The sequence below is a fragment of the Lolium rigidum genome, chromosome 2, assembly GCF_022539505.1.
Source record: "Lolium rigidum isolate FL_2022 chromosome 2, APGP_CSIRO_Lrig_0.1, whole genome shotgun sequence".
In the NCBI taxonomy this organism is placed as follows: domain Eukaryota; kingdom Viridiplantae; phylum Streptophyta; class Magnoliopsida; order Poales; family Poaceae; genus Lolium; species Lolium rigidum.
In genome coordinates, this window is record NC_061509.1 from 197,489,008 (window position 1) to 197,509,797 (window position 20,790).

A 20,790-nucleotide genomic window follows, 5' to 3' on the forward strand; every position below is an offset into this window, starting at 1 on the left:
ACAATGGAACGAACATCACGAGTCCACGGAAGTTTCTCACGCTCGGACAATTGTGATCGCGATTTTCAAAGGATTGCTGCAAAGTTTGGGCCACAGCGAGAAACTGTCGACCCTCCACCCAAGCTGATGATACGAGAAATCAAGGAGGAAAAACATGACAGAGAAACCAAGAAGAAGCCAGCCAACCTTGCTCTTGAAGCCTCGGCAGCACAAGCTTCGGCAGTTGCCGATGCAGAAGATATAGGAGGCAGCAAGGCACTGACAATCGCTGCCCAAGCCCCTGGCGAAATAAACAACGCTGCAGCAACCACTAGCATGACGAAGAAATCAGAAGATGCTGTCGAAGAGGAGAAGAACCCCTTCCTTGATAAAGCACTTCCTTAGTCTTTAAATTTTTTCCCTTTACTTTACACAGGGCCTCCCTTTTTCGCCCTCTAGTTTCGTATTTATCCTATCAATGAGCACTTAACTTTCAATTCTTGTTAAGCATTGCAGTAATTTAAAGCATCTATGACCGCGCCACCGTGAACCTTGCTTACAAGTAACGGTACAACGTAACGCGTGGCAGAAGATTGCGCCCCAAGGGAAAAAACTTCTACGAGTGCTGCAAAGAAAAACAAGGACATTAATCCTTCCCTCTGCTTCAGATGCCTCTACGAGTGCCGCAATAAGCAAGAGTTTGGAAAACATAAAACAACCCACGTTCGATATTTCACTTATGGAAATATCAAAGAACAACGGGCTCATCGGCAGAACCATTGCACCCGAAATATTTGGGAGTGACTGTCGAAACTTACAATCGGTTGAAAGTAAAGTTGCGCATACAACAGGTTGAGCAAAACCTGCAACACGAGCTGATCACTCATAATGATTTGCTGACCAACCAGTATACATGCATATAACGGGCAACTAAGATTTGCTCCTTCAAAAATTTGCCAACGGCACGGTAAAAGTACATATTCATGTATTTACCAACTAATAAGTTTCGGCTTAACAATCCTAACACTTGGATGGATTAGCCAATGCAATTCATTTTACAAAAATAACTTTACACCCTAACGTCACCCTTGCGGAGTTTCCCTTTCTTCGAGTACATTTGACTCCTCCTCAAGCCTGTCGACAATTATGTTGGCGGGCACTAAAACCTTCGGGTACAGTTCTTCAAAATCACCGATTGCGTTGGCGATAGATAGCAAACATGCTTGAGGATAACGAGCAAGCACAAGGGCAAGCGTACACTTGGCCCCTGTGAAAACTTGAGCTCGCACCAAATCCCGAACCTTCTTGGCGTTTCCAAACTCGGACATCAAAGTCAAAAGCGTGGGGGGAACTGCATTCAAAGGAAACATTGTCTTCCAAACCACCCTCATAGCTTTATAGCACTTATCAAAGAATTGGTGTACTTGTTGGACCCGATCCTGAAATTTTGCAACAGCCGAAGCCTTCGAGTGATCCCGCCAGAAAATCTCTTCGGATGAGGAAAGTTGGGTTAAAGCATGCACTCGCTCGTGTATCCGCTTGTTCTCTTCCGCACGGTTCAACGCTATGACTGGCAAAAGAATCAGTAAAGAGTCAGACAAGGTGTTGTTAACAAAAGGGCAAAGGAATCAGGAAACTTACAGTTCAAACTCTCAGTAGCTTTATGCAGCTCAGTAAGAGTGTACCGTTCCACGTCGGCTGCAATCTCGCTCTTCTTATTGACAATAGCAGCTAAGGCATAAGTGCTGCGCAGGTCCTTTTCCATCTGCGTAATCCGATCCTTCATACGCTGGATCCGATCACTTTCAGGAAGGGCACCGGAAGAGTCGTCAACAAATGAGGGTGCTGGGAAGACCTGCAGGAAACACCGTTACAAAAGGATGATGGATATGGTACAGCTGAGCATCCGAAATAACTCCCATCGGGAGAAGTACAAGAAGAAATATCATAACAAAAGTGTGCTAACAACATTGCTATCACGGAGTTTATTACAAGCATAAGTTTTGCGGCAGTATAATGTTTCACATCAGTTCAAGCATAAAGTTTGCTACAAGAATCAAGGGGCTTGGGTCTGAGCCGATAAACTGGGTCCAGCCGACGATTTCCTTGATGAAACCAGTTCAAGGAGCTGGCAGGCACAAGTAAGGGCGGACGCTTTAAAGGCGCTTAAATCAACAAGCTGCCCGTCTTGCTCTTTCGGCAGCTCCTTGGTCATTTCTTCGATGTCACCCTTAAAGCCGTAACCCATCATAAGCTGGAAGGCAAGGAAGGCACCATAAGTGCGCGATGTACGCTTGAATACCTCGATAACCTCCTTGGTGTCAACCGCGAAGGCATCGACCAGCTGCCCTAGGGTCTTCTCCTGCTTGATCTTGGGGAAAATCATCGAGTGCATCCGCGCCAGGGCACCCTTCCCCTTTACAAGAAGCTCCCACGTAAGCTGGTGAGAGGCAAGAATCATCGACATAGCATTTGCTTGGAGAGTTGTTTGGAACTCCGTCCAGGGCATCGGCGAGGGATATTCGCCGCTTATGCAGGAAAAAGAAAGAAAAAAGTACATTGGCAAAAGGATCGAATCCATAAGTACATCAATCGACAGAGGTGTATAAAAATTACCAAGCAAGGCCAAAGAAGATTGACGAAGGACTTCATCCTTTTCGGCTGCCCGAGCTTCAGCCACCAGCCTGGATGCTTCCTCCTCCTTCAACTTCTCTTTCAGCTTGTCCAGTTCCACCTTCAGAGAGTCAACCTCTTGGCGAGCCTCAGCAGCTATCTTGACTGCGCCATCCAATTTCAAGGAGGAAGATTTGACTTCCTCTTGTAGCCGAGCCTTGTCAGCTTCCAGAAAAGTGAATTGGGAGGCGAAGACCTCCAAAGAGGAAATAACGCCTCGCAAGTCCTTAAGAAAGAAGGATATTTTACCAGAAATTGTCAAGCAAAGCACGTTCCAAGAGATTGGCATCACAGTTAGAAAAAGACTTACAGAAGGAGGAGTCGCGGTGGCAGCAGTTGGAGAGACGTCTTTCCCTTTGGAAAGGGAAGAAGCGATCGATGCTTGAGCCATAGGGGCAACCTTAGGAGCCGAAGCTTCGGAAGCCACTACGGCCGGCGAAGCGACATCAGATTTGGCTTTTTTAGACGGAGGCTCGATAAAGCCTTCGTCGCTGCAAAGGTGAAAGGTCGACAATGAAGAGTAAGAAAAATAAAAGGGCAAAGTATAACTTCGAAAAGAAACTACTTACATGTCGAAGAGATCATCTTCATCGGCAAAGCCGCCGGTTGATCTCTTCACAGGTGAAGCTCCCGGCCTCCTCAGCAGCTGCATCAACAAAGGTATCATGATCAGCGTCGTCATTACGCATTGATCCATCTGCGATACCAGCGTCATCGGCTGAGGAAGGAAGGTCGGTGTGGGCAACTTCAAAATCTATCGGACCATTATATTTGTCCTCTAGGCCTGTATGCTCGACAGAGTGAAAGTCTACGGGGATTGAGGAGCCTCTCCCTTCAGAAGTATCATCCGGTGAATCATGCATATTTCAGAAACTATGGGGATCCGTCAAGGAAAATAGCAAGTAAGAACGAGTGGTAATTATGTCGGCTAAGTAAAAGCGAGCATAGTAGGAATGTGAAGAAAAGAAAAATACCTCGATGGTGGATGGCCAGCGTCTAGGGGAGCATAAGAAGAAATCAGCGGAATCGAATCTTCCTGGCTAAAAGAAGTAAGGCGACGGACTTCGTCAAGCAACTCCTTTTCCGACAGATCGGCAGCATTGATCCTGGTTTTATCCTTTGGACCTGAGTACAACCACATCGGGTGAACTCTGGCCATGACTGGTTGGACTCGGCGTTTCAAGAATAAAGCTGCCACCTCTGTGCCGATCATAGTTTGGCCGTCGGCCTCTTTGATTCGAAGGAATTTGGCAAATAGTTCTTCGGCTGTTGCTCTTTCATCGGATGAAAGAATATTCTTCCAGGAATTCTTGGGCTTGGCTTCGGAGACATCGGCAAAGCAAGGAAGCCGAGATTCGGGTGACAAGGAGTCCTTGATGTAAAACCATTTCAGTCTCCACCCTTGCACGGACTCCCTCATTGGGAAATTGAAATAATTGACCTCCGAACGAGCTACAAACCCCACTCCTCCGATGACAAAGTAACCATTACTGCTGCTGTATCTCTTTACGTAGAAGATCTTTTCCACAGCCCGAAATGAGGTTCGATACCCAGAAACGCCTCGCAAAGGGTGATGAACACAACAACATGGAGGATTGAGTTGGGGGTAAGTTGCCATAGTTGGATTTCGTACGTTCGCAAGAGATGAAGGAGGAATCCATGAGTCGGAAGCGAAAGGCCTCAGTATAGGAAAGATAAGAACATCACGGTAAAGCCAGCAGGAGGATCAGGCCGAGAAATCGCACCTGGAAGGATTACGTTTCCCGCGTCAGAAGATATCAATCCCAGGCTTCGGGATCTCTTTTCGTCACGCTTGGTGACGGTTGACGCTACCCAGTCTCCGGGCTTGACCATTGAACTCAACGGCGCTGGCGGCGCCGGAGCTGGGGGAGGAGCGCTAGGAGCGCTCCCCTTCGGAAGGGAAGAGGAGGACTTGGCGGCGGCACCTCCGCTGGTGGAACTGGCGGCGGCGGCAGGATTCTTCTTCTTCACCATTGTGAGATCTGATGAAGATTGGGAAAGCAGCGGTGGCGGCGCAGCAACGGCAAAGAAAGGAAGAAGGGGAAGAATGAGGAGATGCTACGGGAACCGTGGAGGAGATTAGGGATTTTTCGCCCTTTGGAGATTTTAAGAGTTGTGTAAGCACGTGGCGCTTGAAGAAGGGGAGGAACCGGCGGCCCACTATTCCCACGTTGTGCGAAAATCGAGGAGGCACCTCGGTCACCACGCGTGCACTGATCAAGCCCTAAAAACTGCCCGCGCAGAGCTAGGGTGGGCCCGTCAGGTCAAGTCTTGTCCATCAGTCCACAGCAGTTACACGTCAACAGTGACGTCATAAAAAAGGCTAGAAGCATTCGAAGGAAAAATGAAAAGTTATCGGATGAAGGACTTGAGTCTACGCACGAATTGCAAGCATCCGTACCTAGACTCGGGGGCTACTCCCATCGGGAGCGCTGACGCGCACCCGATAAAATGAAGATTCGACAGAATGAGCAGTCGAAGGAAAAAGGAATTGAAGAAATACTGTTTGAATAGCTCGAGTCTGCACTCGATTACAAGCACTCGCACCCAGACTTGAGGGCTACTCCCATTGGGAGAGCGCGACGTGCACCCGATAGAAGTTTTTTGCACCCCAGGATCATGCCCGGGGACTTGATTCTGTGTAGGGCAACGTTGTTTTGCCATCGGCAGTTAACCAACAAAAGTTGGGCACGTTATTCATTATCCTTTGCATAAAGAAAGTATATCGGATGACCTATGAAGACCTGCGGAAAACTTCGGCAGAGGAGAATATTCGAGTGGTACAACTTGAGTCTACGCACGGACTGCAAGCATCCGTACCTAGACTCGGGGGCTACTCCCATCGGGAGCACTGACGCGCACCCGATAAAATGAAGACAAGAGCAGATTCAAGATGGACAAGGACAATGAAGGAGAAGAACATTAGGAGAAGACATGTTTTAGTCTCTACCCGAACTATCTTCGGCTAGACACTCGGGGGCTACTGACGTGGGCACTACCCTTCGGGTAACCAACATTACCCTATCCTGTATTGACTAATTGGAGGCCCATGAAGACACCCGAAGGCGAGATGGGCCACCAGGACGGTGCACCAGAAGGTTCCTTGACGGGCAAGACAAGGAAGCGATCGAACAAGGAAAGATCGGATCTAAAACTACTGTAAACTTAGTCGTACTCGGTGAGACCTCTTGAGACCTAGCCTCCTATATAAAGGCCAGGAGAGGGGCTGCCGAGGGACACAATCAATCTTAGCAATCTTAGCCAGCAAAAGCTTAGAGCTAGGTCACCTTAGCAATAGCCATCTCGACGAGATCTCAGCCGAACTATCTTCGTCTGCGTGGTGCTGGAGGAGGAGGTGTGGCGGTGTCCTTGCCCCAAGTGGTTGTGTCCCCGGCGGTGAGGTTGCTGGCTTCGAGCTGTGGCTGTACGTTGGACTTGATCGCGTTTTCAAATTTTATGTTAGGGTCCTCTTTGCAAAATCCAAGGATCAGCCTGTAATTTTCTTTATCCTTTGCTCCCTTGGTGTAATCGAATCGGTTGTAATAGTACTCAATAGAATGTGATGTTCGGGTCCTTCGGGACCCTTCTGCTGTTAAAAAAAAAGATTAATATAGAGCTTGAAACTATGGAACAAAAGAAACATCATACAACAACATGCATGCAGCTAGAAAAGTTCATGTCTGATAAAACAACAGGCAGAGCTGCTAACTTTTTTGTTTTTTGAGACAAGGCAGAGCTGCTGTCTGCCTCTGGACTCTGGCGCGAGGGATTCAGATTGGCGAGCCCGCTACTACCCTCGGCTGGCCCGTAGCGGATTAGAGGCCTCGGCCAGTATGGCCCAGAGGTCAGACGAGCGGGAGCTTGAAGACGAGTGGCAGTGGCAGTAAAGCAGTTCCGTAAAACACTGCAGTTTTGCTATACGTTATTACAGTACGAATTCCTTCAAAAAAGAGATTCACAGAAGGAATCGGCTTGCTCTCCTTGGACGGGGAAGGCTTGTGAAATGAAAAAGGAAAAAAATAAGAACCGGAATCAATTCGAGGGATTGAACCCTACGTGAATCGAACACGCAACCTTCTGATCTGGAGTCAGACGCGCTACCATTGCGCCAAGGATCCGGCGATGCTGTATACGAGAAACAAGGATATCTAAAACCTTACGTGCATGCTGTTTTAGGTGCAGCTTCGTCTGTCGGAAGATTTTCGCAACTCGTCATACCCTCTACGACTACTGCACAGCTCCTCGCCTCGCAGGACATTACTGTTTGCATAATAAGTGTTGTCGGTTCATTGTGTCGAATTCTTTTCTTTTCGCGGGGTCACTCATTATGTTGAATTCAATAGGTAGTACAGGAGGAGGTCGCGCGCGATTTCTCATATATCGTCATTGCGGATGTATTCAGGCATGACGTGCTGTATCGTTGCACACCTGTTGTAGTCTGTATGAACTAGTCGGAGATTGCTGGTTTGCTACAGCATCCGTGTGGCTGGGCACTTGGCGCATAGCAGAATCAGGGCATCACAGGTTCACAACAGACGCAACACAGCTCCAACCAAAAGGACACGCACAACCAAGGAGGCCACGAGAGAGAACGAACAAAAAAAGAAGTAGAGGTCTGAGCCCTTTCCACGTGTGCTCCAAAAGGCCAAAGTCTCCACGTGATCTTTCCCCGCCATCCGGGCCCCGCCAACTCCCCTCCACCCAATCGCGTCTCCCCACGTCAGATGGCCTGATCCTCCGTGCCAACCATGTGGCTCCACCAAGTCCACTCCCACAACCTCTCTCTCTCCCCTTCCCGCTCCTCGCCTCTCTCCTCCACACCACTCCCTCCTCCTCCGCCGCTCCGCCCTCCCTCGCTTCCAAACCCTAGCCCCGGCCCCGCCATGTCCGTCGCGGCCGCGGCGGCCTCCCTCGTCGCCTCCACCTCGCTCTCCGTCCCCGACCACCTCCGCCTCCGCCGGTCCCCGCCGCCGCTCCGCCTCCGCCGCCGGCCCAAGGACCGCCTGGTCCTATCCGTCCTCGAGGAGCAGGCCTCCTCCGGGCTCACCGATGAGGAGGCCAGGAAGTTCGGGCTCAACGGGACCGCCGGCAGGGTCGGCTACGACGATGCCGCCGTCGAGGCCTACCTCGCCTCCAACGGCAACGGCAACGGCAGCGGGAGTAGGAACGGCGCGACCGTGAAACCGGCCACCGTTTCCGTCGTATCCGGCCCTGCGCCTGGGGAGGACGAGAGGAGGAGGAAGAAGAGGGTGGAGGAGATCAGCAAGGAGGACGCCTGGTTTAAGCAGAGCAACGGGGAGGACTTGCCCAAGGTGAATATCTGCTTCCTCAGTAGTATCTCCTGTGCATCGATGCTGCGCGATCATTAGCCTGTTACAGTTAAAAGACAGATGCACAAATGTTCAGCATCTCCGCTGGATGTTGGTTTGACTAAAGCATGACCTCAGCTTGACTTCAATGACACGTCGCTCAAATGCGAGGAGTAATTACTTCCATGTTTTGTTCTAGCTGGAATGAAGCAAAATGCAGGCAGGAGCAGGAGCAGAGTAGTACCAGTATATTAGAAAGGAGTAGTAACATAACAACCGTGGTTCCCAACCTTATCACTGTTTTGGTTCCATATTAATGGATTCTAAAACAAAATAGATGAGTATGAAAACCGTGGTGGAGAATTGGTTGCTTAGTTAGAGAAAAAAAGAAACAAGCGGATCAGTTAGTTCACTGTATCCCGTGAGGCTGGAAGCATGGCTTTCCACGATGCTCATTTTGGCTCCATGATTTGCGTTAATATTGTTTCATTGGCAACCAGCCAAATAACTTTTGATTGTACGTTGTTACTTTCTCTTTTTGGGGGGCTCAACATCTAAATCTTGCAGGTGTCTGTTGTTCCCGGCGGTCGCTGGAACCGGTTTAAAACCTACTCCACGATTCAAAGAACTTTGGAAATATGGGGCTCGGTTTTCTCATTTATATTCAAGGTTTGGCTAAACAACCAGAAGTTCACTTATCGAGGTTAGAGCTTGAACCAACACAAATGATACCACATTAAATGTTACTCCATATACAATTCAACTTTTACGTACCTGAATTTACGTATCTTTCCTGCTCCACTATGTCAGTCTTTTTCTTGTACATTCTTTGGGTTATGTCCCATAATAATCCCTCCGTCCTATAATATAAGATGGTATTGCAACCAACATGTAACTGGTCGCAATAACATCTTATATTACAGGGAGCACCAAAGTATTGTTGTAACTTTGAATTGCCAAATTTTGCACGGTTAATTTTATTCTCATCAAGCGTGTGCAGCCTTAGATGTTTCTTTGTATTAGTATATGTGTTACCAAAATAATTAAGAGATGCATATTTAAAATTATTTATGTAATTACCAAATAATGGCAAAATCCATAGTTTCTTAGATATAGTATAATCGCACCTACTTTTACTTACATGTCATTATAGGGTGCCTCAATATCTGATCATAGGACGTGATCACTTCGCCTGCAAAAGAAAAATGTTTATCATAACTTTCACAAATAATGTAGGCCAGTAGAATCTTCATCCTATAAATCATCGTATATTGCAGTTTGGTCAATGCACTTAACATATCTCTTACTGGATGGTGTTCGTTGTTGTCCTGTAGTTTCCTACATATTACGTGTAAAATTGTTTGCCTAAAGCATTCTCTAATGCTGTGGAATTTTACTACTATGAAACTGTTTAGATTCATTAGACTTCTATGATTACTTCTATAGGGGGGATGACGGAAGAGAAAAGGAAAATGAGGAGGAGAGTTCTCGCCAAGTGGCTGAAGGAGAGTATTTTGAGATTAGGCCCCACATTTATTAAAATAGGGCAGCAATTCTCCACCAGAGTAGACATTCTTCCACAAGAATATGTGGATCAGTTATCTGAATTGCAGGTTTGCATCTACACTTCTATCCTTTACCAAAATATAACTGGGCACATTCATAGCAGCTGTGGTGGATATTGGTCAGTTGGAAGTTTGGATCTGTCATAGATTGCTATAGGAAACCTGTACTTTCTTATTAGAAAAGTATAAGGTCTTGCTTCAGTAGTCCTAAGGAAAAGTTTGTGAGTTTCAAAACAGAAGTAGTTACTATGACCATGGATATCTGTAAAAAAATTAACAAAATATGCACTTAGGTTTAACTTCAAAGATTATATCTGGGGTTTAAATTGTGGCTCTATCAAATTCCCATAAAGCTTGCTTTGGATCACCCTATCTGCATAGAGAGAATTCCTTATTTGACCCTCGTTAAAATTTGACTTCCTTTTTTGGCCCTGTAAAAAAAGTTCTTCCCTTTTTGACACTAAATATTCATTTGATTCCTTATATGGCCCTCCCGTCATCTCTGTTTGCTCTTGCCGTTAGTATTTCTTTTCTTGGACCAATATGACCCTGTTTCAATCTGTTGGCTGTGGATATCTGCAAAAATAAACTGATCGAATTTAATCCAATTCGTGGCGACCGCCTCCTAGCCCACGTGCATACGCCACCTTCTCGCCTCGCGTGTACCATACTTGCTGCAGCGTACGTATGCTTGGGGAGCTAGCTAGTTGAGCTAGCATGCATATGCCTCCATAGCCCATAGTGTAGCCACACACTAGCTAGCAATGAGGCAAAGCATCACACAACTCGCATGGTGAGCGCGGCGAGCTGGCTGAGCGGGACGGCTGGCGAGCAAGCGTACGCAGCGGAGCGATCGGGCTTGGCTAAGGCACGGCGTCAGTCGGACTTGGCCGAGGCACAGCGATGCTGCGAACTGACCGAGCTGCAGAAGTCGGAAGTGGCTATGCTCGTAAGGCCATTATGGTGAGCCCGTCGGGTGCGATCCTGTAGTTGCCCAACGTGGGATGCGCGCCCAGCACCACGAGCTGCCAGCTCCCACTTGACCTTTAGCAGATACCCTCCACGAACACGAAACGATGCGGTGGGTGCTGTCTCGAAAGACAAATGCCTCACCCAAGGAGGTGCCCGCCAAACCTGATCCTAAGTCACATATTGCACCGGGGGCAAAAGCGTCATCTTAGGTACCTAGTTAACACCGTTAGCACTTAAATTGCACTAGAGGGCCATATGAGGAACCAACTGAAAATTCAGTGTCAAAAAGGGAAGAACAAATTTTCCAGGGTCAAGAAAGGAAGTCAAATTTCAACGAGGGCCAAATAAGGAATTCTCTCATCTGCATATGAAACACCATTTTTTTAGGTGACTTGATCAAAACCAAACATTTAACGCTCTTTAAGACCACATCCGCCATTATCAATCCTTCAAATTCTTCGGTCTACTGCTTCTGTTAATGCCGGCTAATCTCGGTCTTCACCTCTAGATTATGATCTTCAGCCGTGTGCGCTTGATTTTTGGTGGTCAAAATTCCATAGAGGCTACACCTCCAGTTGCAAATTTACGCATAAATATGTATCAGAAGTTAGCTCATTAATTATTTGACCAGCCTAGTAAAATAGTCATTCTTGTCCGTCCCAGTTACCAATGTCTGACAAAGAAGAGAAATGTGTAGTTTTATCTGGTATGATGCACTGATAGTTGAAAGTTCTCATATGTTTTCTAGATTTTTGTAATTAGCAGTGCTATGTCCATGCTTTATACTGAAATAGCGTTATGATTTTTTTCTAGGATCAAGTCCCCCCATTTCCTTCAGAGACAGCTGTATCAACTATTGAAGAAGAGTTGGGAGCATCTGTAAATGAGATATTTGATCGATTCGACTTTGAACCAATAGCTGCTGCTAGCCTCGGTAATAACCTTGAAGGCTAGATATGCAATTGTGAATATTAACTAAAGCCAAGACATTTGATATTGTTAACCAACTTGACACTATAACATTATATCCCTTTTTGGCAGGCCAGGTTCATCGGGCAAGCCTGAATGGCCAAGAAGTTGTACTCAAAGTGCAAAGACCTGGTCTGAAAGAGCTGTTTGATATTGATCTGAAGAACTTAAGGGCAAGTCACTTGAATCTGAATTTTTCCCTATCATATTGTACTGTTCTGTTATTATTTCTTTCTTTTGAAACCATCAGGTAATGACTCAACTGATTCTCTTCTAGGTAATAGCAGAGTACCTTCAGAAAGTGGATCCCAAGTCAGATGGTGCCAAAAGAGACTGGGTTGCTATATATGACGAATGTGCCAATGTATTATATCAGGTAATTTCGGTAATTTAACCTTTTGACTTGGGTGCAGCTGTCTTATGTTTCACAACCTATGTTCTGTTACCATCTCATGCTTATCGAAACTCAGGGTTTTGAAAACATGCATGTTATTTAGAAAGACATTCTGAAAAAAATCTGTTCACTTATACATCTTTCCTCCATGAAAGTAAATTATCATCTGGTGAATAGATAGAGTTCTCTAGGCATCATAAAGATATGTGCTGCTGTTGAGGCTTTTCATATTAGTGTGAGGGGCGTGCTTGAGAGATTAGTATCTTTATGTAGACATTTGTCTGTATTACTAGATCATTTATCAATTATCATGCTCTTTCTTGGTCCGATACTTCATGTCAACATATTTTCTCAGATTGTATTAGATTAAAAAACTCAAATCATCCATTTGGTTTTTGGTGTTTCTTCTTTATTTACATCAAATCTAATTATCTGATCAACTCATGGTTCTTTTTAGGAAATTGACTACACCAAGGAAGCATTTAATGCTGAAAAGTTTGCTGAAAACTTCAAAAACATGGATTATGTCAAGGTCCCATCAATTTACTGGGAGTATACTACGCCTCAGGTTCCTTATTCTACACAGAAATTTGTGAATAGATTCTCAAGCAAAACAGAACAGAAAAACAAACTTAAGTTTATTTTGTGTCCTTTGCAGGTTCTAACAATGGAGTATGTCCCAGGAATCAAGATAAATAGGATACAGCAGATAGATAAGTTAGGACTTGATAGGAAAAGGTATGCACTAAATACTAGTCAGGCGCAACTTTAATTTGATGTGCCACTTGACGTTGGTTGTTTCAATCTCTTTCAGGTTAGGCCGGTATGCTGTCGAGTCCTACCTTGAGCAGATCTTATCGCATGGATTTTTCCATGCTGACCCGGTTAGTTACACTGTACATAAGTACTGAATGATGCTATAATTGTCTCCAAGATAGAAATTCCATGACATCAAATCATATTTACTGTTTTGTGCGCCTTTTTAGCACCTCGATTAAATGCAGCAGGGCGCTGGTTAAATTAATTTTCCTTACAGCATCCTGGGAACATTGCTGTTGATGATGCCAATGGTGGGAGGCTTATCTTCTATGACTTCGGGATGATGGGAAGGTTGCATATGATCGTTTTGTCCCCTGCAAAGTCCATTTATATAGTTAATCTAATATTCATTTTTCTTGCTTGCAGTATTAGTCCAAATATCCGTGAAGGGTTGCTTGAAGTATTTTATGGAGTTTATGAAAAGGATCCGGATAAAGTATGTTTTTCTTGGTAGTTTACATGCTGAGTGTAATTCAGGCCCTGGAAAGTTTTTGCAAAATATCTAAGTGTGTATTTATGCAGGTTCTTCAAGCAATGGTTCAAATGGGTGTCCTTGTTCCTACTGGAGATATGACAGCCGTGAGAAGAACAGCTCAATTTTTTCTTGATAGGTAGGTAGTCACATGTAATACATTACATGCAAACTTTGTTAAATGTGAAGGTTGCTTCTTTTAATTAGTTACATGTAATTTTTGTTAACTAAGATGAACAATGGTGCGTGGCCTCACTTTATTCTGTTTATTTATTTTATAGCTTTGAAGAGCGTCTAGCTGCACAAAGGAAAGAGAGAGAGATGCAAACCGTGGAACCAGGATTTAAAAAACAACTATCTAAGGAAGAGAAGTTTGAAAAGAAGAAGCAGAGACTTGCAGCTATAGGTACTTGATCACTGATTTCTGCAATGTCACATGGAACGTGCTAGAAAGAAGCATGTCAACACATATGTCATTCTATTACTTTTGCTTTTAGTTTTGACTCGAATAAAAAATTCTACAGGAGAGGATCTTTTGGCAATTGCTGCTGATCAACCATTTCGGTTTCCTGCCACCTTTACATTTGTTGTCAGAGCATTCTCAGGTCTGATAACTTTTACATGAGGCGAAACATGGTTGTACATACTGTGATAGGTTCATGGTTCCTTATGCTTTCTCCATTCTTTGCAGTACTGGATGGTATTGGGAAAGGTCTAGATCCCAGATTTGATATTACAGAGATTGCTAAGCCGTGAGTATTTTCTTTATCAGTAACATGCCATGTTCTTAATTGGCACAATTTCAACATGGGCTTCTAGGTCTGACTTGATACATCTATTTAAACTCCCTAGATATGCCATGGAGCTACTCAGATTTAATGAAGCTGGTGTTGAAGTACTTGTTAAGGTAGGTATTCTTAACCTTTGGTCCATAGTTTCAACCTATTTAACTGATAGCGCATACGTAAATGTTTAGTATGATATTGATGGTTTTAAGTGCTCCACATGATACATCAGGATGCAAGGAAGAGATGGGACAGGCAGTCCCGTGCATTCTACAATGTGTTTCGTCAACCTGACAGAGTTGAAAAGCTTGCACAGATCATTGAGCGTTTGGTATCTACAATCTACATTGCCACTTTCCTATATTTCTGTGGTTTGCTGGTGCCATTGAACAATGAACTCAATGGTCTAATATTCTGTTATATTCTGTTTCTAATAGGAGCAAGGTGATCTGAAGCTTCGTGTCAGAGCATTAGAATCAGAAAGATCATTTCAAAGAGTTGCTGCTGTACAGAAAACAATTGGATATGTGAGTTCAGTCAATTAACGAAGCTTTATGTTGTGTTACTATGCTGACTATGAATTTAGGGCTGTCCATGTTAGAATTTTGAGCGCAACACCATTCTAAAATGCTGCTATCTGTCACCCAGGGAGTCGCTGCAGGCAGTTTGGTAAACCTCTCTACGATTCTGCACCTCAATTCGGTTCGGGTAAGTTTACTGCATTCATCTTTCAGCAAATCACTCAGCACAAAATTCTTCAACAACGTTCCAATTATCAATGCAGATGCCAGCAACCATTGGATACTCTCTTTGCGCGTTCTTTGGTATACAAATCCTGCTTGGCCTTCTCAAGGTGAAGAAGCTGGACCAGCAGGAGAGACTGATAACTGGCACTGCCTGAGTTCTTCATCAAGCTGACCCTTTCTTTTTTCAGTGCCATCCTTTTCGGTTCTCGTCCACCTTTTTTTTGCCCCTGTGCGATTTTACCCCACGAGGTGATGTAGCATAGCCATCAGTGTATGAATATGATAATCTCTGTACATGCGGCGTAATAGATAAAGAGATGTACATAGTGTATAATGGTAGGGTAAATATAAGCAGTATAGCACAACTCGTGCACCCTGTAACACTTTATTTCGCCTACGCCAGTTTATCAGACTGTCGATATGTTCTTATGGCTGGCTACTGACAGTCTAACATGACCTTAGTTGCAACGGCTTTGATGCCTGGGTGCTAATCCCACACTGGACAAGAATGAAATTACTTGCGAGACATCAAAGAGAAAATGAGAAATGAAAGACCTACAACAGAAAGTTTGCAGAATCACACATTGCACACGTACATCAGATTGCTACAACAGTGTCTTACAAATTCAACACAAAGTGTATGCCTTTTACCTTGACAAATGGCTGCAGCCTACCTCAATTTCTGAGTCTAGTGATGAAACGGGAAAATAGTTTCATCTTTTAAAATTGTTACTAAGCAAAACCAGCTAACTTTCATATACACAAAACAATAATTAGACTGAATGGGATGTTGATTTTTGCCCATCCTGGAGAACGGTGTCGGTCACCTTGGGCCAGACAGTTCCACAGCGCGGAGGTTATACGTGGAGTCAACAATCCAGTCGTTGCGAAGAGGAGCCAACTCAGCCTCCTGCCTGACCACCTCCACCTTCTGCCATTCCTCCCATCTCTCTGCCAAGCCGTCACCTTCGAGCATCCTCACCACCTCCGACATCTTGGGGCGCTCCATCGGGGAGCCCTGGGTGCAGAGCAGTGCCACCTGGATCAGTGACTCCACCTCTGTCTCTTCGTAGTTGCTCTTCAAGTCTGGGTCCACCAGCATCTCCACCTTTTTCTCCTTCAATAATCCTTTGACCTGTAGAATTGGTAGTTAAATTATGAATTTAACCAGTTGTTTACTGCATTGAGCAAAGTCAGCATATATCATTGTTCTGATAACTGGCATTTTTAATGCATCAGGCATGTGATACAACTGGTTGTCTCTAGTGACAGCATATTAGCACATTCTAAACATAACTGGTGTCCTGGAAGGATGATCAGCCAGCTTGTCACCCACCAATGTATAACCTCTACATAACAAGCTAAAGGGGCCAAGGGCAGCTCATCATCACATGGACTTGGGTGACAATCATTTAAATAACTCTTAAACCAGAACCCACGAACAGCCAAAAGGTACGATCATAGGAAAACATTAGATATTGTGTGATGATAATTTACGCTCACTTTTGACAATTACTTACCCAATCAAGAAGCATAACATCGTCATCATTTGCAAGGCGAGCCAGATCAAATGCCCTCTGCCCAGTAATAAGTTCCAGAAGTGTGATCCCGTAGCCGAAAACATCAGTCTTCTCAGAGGACTTTCCAGTGGAAAGGTACTCTGGAGCAATGTGTCCAATTGTTCCACGAACAGCGGTTGTTACATGAGTATCCTTGTAATCCATGAGTTTGGCAAGCCCAAAATCACCCACAACTGCCTCAAAGTCCTCGTCCAAAAGAATATTTGCAGCTTTGACATCACGGTGGATGATCTTGGGGTCACAATGATCGTGCAAGTAAGAGAGTCCCCTTGCAGATCCAAGTGCAATCCGTCTTCTGGTATCCCATTCAAGAGGTGGTTCATTTGGCTGCCGCTCTATGAAATCAAGCACCATAGATGAAAACAAAAATATATCAGCATATCTCACGCAGAAACTGTCATATTAAAATTATCTATTGGTTCTGTAAGCCATATTTGAAATGTATTGGTTATTACATGAAAGAACAAAGTACCTCGCAAACGTGATGCAACACTTCCATTAGCCATGTATGGATAGACCAGTAACCGTTCAGTAGGTGTCATGCAGAAACCACGAAGTCGAAGAAGGTTCCTATGCACTGCCATGCTAATCATTTCAACTTCTGTTTGGAACTGAAGCTCACCACCAGGGGTACGCTCCTCTTTTAATCTTTTCACTGCTACCAATGTACCATCTGCAAGCCTCCCTTGTACACTTTACCAAAACCACCTCTTCCTAAAATGTTCTTATTATTAAAATTGTCGGATGCAACCTGAAGCTCTCGCAATGAGAACTTCTTAAGCTGACCGAGATGGACTTCTGGATCTTCCTCAGCTGAAGAAAATGAGATGACATGTGAATAAAACATGTGGTATGGAAAACATGAGCACCCAATTTTTTAAAATAAAAGAAATTTATCACTAGAATCTGACCAGGCACATCGAAGAAATGTTCTTCAGGTTTACGACGGCGCCACATTGCAAATGCAATGGCAGGAACCGCAAACACCAGAGCTGCACCAGCAGCAACACCACCAGCGATAGCTCCAGTGCTAGAGGCACCTAAAGGAACGAAAATCCATCAAGCACATGCCACCCAGATTGCGATCTTTTCTATTGCATTCAATACTGATACGACACGAAATACAAGAAGATTGAGGAAACTACCTGCTGATTGACTTGGTGGTGTTGGAGGATTGTATGGAGGAGGTGGGGAAAAAGGAGGTTCCCCAGGGCAGGGCTTTGTAGTACCAGGACCACAAAGAAGTGGGTTATTCGCAAAACTGAGAAAAAGTAAGATTCGTTATTCAAACTGGCAATGCAGATGGTTAAACATCATTCAATCTTTTCCAGACAAAAGACCTTATGGGGGTGAAGAGTGAAAAAGAACCAGTCGATGGAACTGCTCCTGAGAGGTTGTTGTTTGAGAGATCCCTGCATTATAGTAATATACTCAGCCCAACAGAAAATGTACCTACATGGAAAAGAATGAAAGAGTACAACGTGCAACTTACAGTACTTGGAGGGTAGTGATATCGGTCAAGGATTTAGGAATTTGACCCGACATGCTGTTGTTATTAAGACGGCTATCCTTCCAAGTAGGCATAGTAAAGTTAGAAACTTACGAATAGAATGTAATAAATGCTGCAATAAAAAAATAGAAAACTGAATGGTACAAACACAAAATCCTAACATAGAGAGGAATGAAGTACAAAGTTAGCATTCTAGAATCTGGATGTATGTTTACTGAGAATATATCTCCAATTCTAGATTGCAAGCCTCATTCTCCAAAAGGAGAAAAAAAATCATGCAAGACTAAAACAGCTATCAGAACTCAGAAGTACATATCAACTGAAAATAAGCCAAATATAAAAGTAACATGGAGACAAAAAGACCTATTCTTACAGGAAGCGAAGCTTCAATAGATTCCCCAAGCTGTCAGGAATAACTCCAGTGAACTTGTTCAGATACAGATCCAAACTGACTAGGCTAGTTAGGTTGCCCAGTTCAGCGGGTATTGGCCCGCTTATGTTGTTGCTGTAAAGCTCCCTATGACAAAAGGAATAAATATCAGTTTCCAGGTGCAAAGAAACACATTACAGCAGGCACAATATATAAGCAAAATGTGGCAACGAAGGATATGTCATCTTCAAAACAGTCATGCGCTCAAGTGTATAAATCTAAAAAGGTGTGCATTCCTGATACACATGGCAAATGTGCTTTGCAAATACAGCAGCATTGTGCAAATATAATACAGAGTTTTGGCCATCTAACCAAAACAATTGAAGGTTCAATTCAAGGTTAAGTTCATATCTGCTGTGCACAAGGATCTTATCTGTACAGCTAGTCGGTCATCTCCGCCCAAGACGATATGCTTATGTGGGAGATGCATTTGGGAGGCATGAGCGTGAATTGCATCTGATCCTAGACAAGCAGCGGTTGGAGCAGACCAGCCAGATGTAGGTGGTCAGTTTTATAGCTCTGATCCAATGTTATGTCACATAGCAGTGCACAATGCCCCAAACTATCTGGTACAAATGGTCACATCCTGGACACCTCGATGCGCTGATGGCAGAAGATCTGACCTTCCACCCACCATGTCATATGGGGACTCGATCTCAGTTAGCGGTTTGCATAAGGAGACGGTTTATTAAATTAGGTGGAGTCTATCTTTGGCTATAGCCCCACTATAGAAGTGATTGGGTTCCTCTAGAGTACTATAACAGATGTAAGTTACACAACTGACAGTAAAGATTTAGAGTTAAAAAAAAAAGGATAAAGAAGTGGATTGTGTAACTTCTAATATACAAGCTTGAAAATATTGTGCAAGCCTTAGAAAACTTACAAATATTGGAGATTTTTCAGCTGCCCAAGCTGGGACACTAATACGCCAGATAACTGTGCATTTCCAAGGTCACTGAAAAGAGCGAAAAGTTAGAATGAAGGTGAGCAATCTTCAGCAGCTGCAATGTATGAACCAGAGTCGTTCATCGACTTACACTCTAATTACACTGTTATCATTGTTACATGTAACATGGAACCATGTACAAGGATTAACCAGAGTTGGATCCCAACTCTGCAAAACATTGTTAGCATCCTTCAAGCTCTGCCGCAGGTTATACAGAGCATCACCTGTTGACAAAAGGTAAACATTAGTTACAAACTTACAATTCATCTGTGATAAGCTTATTGAGAATAACTATAAGCAAAAGTTGTTTGCAAAGGAACAGGTTAGGTATGCTGGGCGTAAGTTATGTAACCAAAGGTTCCTAAACAGTAAATAGACTATGGAGCAGCTGGGTCATCAATTGGTAGAATTGGTAGAGCATGGCGACACATGTAGTACGTACTGTTTTATGATGCAGCAATCTTGCAACAAAGGGTTTCTTACGGGCGGCTAGCCATTACAAGAGCACACCCGGCTTCACCCAGGCGGGCACAGATCAAATGGAATATTTTTTACCTAAGAGTCAAAATAGCAATTTCTCATAAAGCCCATTTCTTTTGGTTTGGAGTAAGAAGAAGACCAGATTTTTATCCCTAGTATGCAAAACAAATGATATGAGCTCAACTATTCCACCCCCTCTACAGGGTTGGACCTCCCAATTCCCCATCTCGAACTTGTTGCTAATAAAGGCAACTGAAAATCACAAACCATACACCAAACCAACCGACCACATCAAAGCAAACAAAGCTAACAACACAGAAGTACAGAAGAATCATGTAGCAGATCAGGCAAGCTTACCTTCCGTGTTGGCGACGACATGCCCCACCCCCGCAACCACCAACAGCACAGCGACGGTCACCGCCCGCCACCTCCCCATCGCCGCCGCCGCCGCCGCCATTCCTGCTGTAGCTCGAGTTGGGCCCCACCTCACCTACGCATGGGCGGGCCCCACCGGCTAGTCCTCCCTTCCAACCAGATCCACCGAGCTGCACGGGCCCGATTCGATCTGCTGCGCCGCCGCCGCCGCCGCGCCGCCGATAGCTCGGCCTCCTCCTTCCTCTCTCTCTCTCTTGCTAGACGACGGAAGCTAGAGGAATGGGTGAGATAAATTTCTGTACAGTAGCTTTTAATTAAGCTCGAAGTGCGTGCTGTGTGTGTGTCGATGTTCCGACCTAAAATGTTCTACTGGGCGACGGGACCATCGCCTATGCCGCGGGCAGAGGGGCTACAGCGTGCGGGAACATTGAAATCAGACCGACCTGTGGGCCACATGGGTGGCGGCCCCCACATGGAAGTGATTATGGGTAGTGGAGGAGGGAGTAGGAGAAGGTGTTGCGGTGGGGCAGGTGAATTGATGGAGCTAGTGGAAAGAATAGGGAGGGAGCAGAGAGGGGTCACGGCGGCATCTGCTGACATGGTGCCGGAGATCTCGTGGACGCGGTCCTCGTGCGCCCGGTCTCCACACTGGTTTGTGTGAACCACGACTCAACTTTGTTTAGATAGTGCAAACTCAGAATTAGTCGAGTCGAAATGGCCAACGATAATTCTAGGCCAAAAATCTTAGCGGTTAGAGTTTGGCGT

The 20,790-nt window shown here is 44.8% G+C and overlaps 1 protein-coding gene, 1 non-coding gene and 1 pseudogene across 2 annotated transcripts; 1 reads left to right on the forward strand and 2 right to left on the reverse strand.

Annotated features, from left to right (window-relative positions):
• Positions 1-6,719: 6,719 nt before the first annotated feature.
• On the reverse strand, positions 6,720-6,791 carry TRNAW-CCA. Its single transcript has one exon. It is a non-coding gene; the product is annotated as a tRNA-Trp (tRNA).
• Positions 6,792-7,883: 1,092 nt separating this feature from the next.
• Positions 7,884-15,133, forward strand: LOC124692801 (protein ACTIVITY OF BC1 COMPLEX KINASE 8, chloroplastic-like; the record flags this gene model as incomplete). The annotated part of the gene is given in 20 exon segments (XM_047226233.1): positions 7,884-7,985; positions 8,550-8,685; positions 9,429-9,595; positions 11,333-11,453; positions 11,561-11,661; positions 11,766-11,864; positions 12,340-12,450; positions 12,541-12,620; positions 12,697-12,766; positions 12,919-12,992; positions 13,068-13,137; positions 13,224-13,312; positions 13,455-13,579; positions 13,698-13,778; positions 13,865-13,925; positions 14,026-14,080; positions 14,191-14,289; positions 14,396-14,485; positions 14,607-14,666; positions 14,743-15,133. Coding segments are annotated over 20 exon segments (1,908 nt in total), but the record flags the coding sequence as incomplete, so codon positions are not given.
• Positions 15,134-15,260: 127 nt separating this feature from the next.
• LOC124690450 lies at positions 15,261-20,107 on the reverse strand (annotated as a pseudogene).
• Positions 20,108-20,790: the final 683 nt, after the last annotated feature.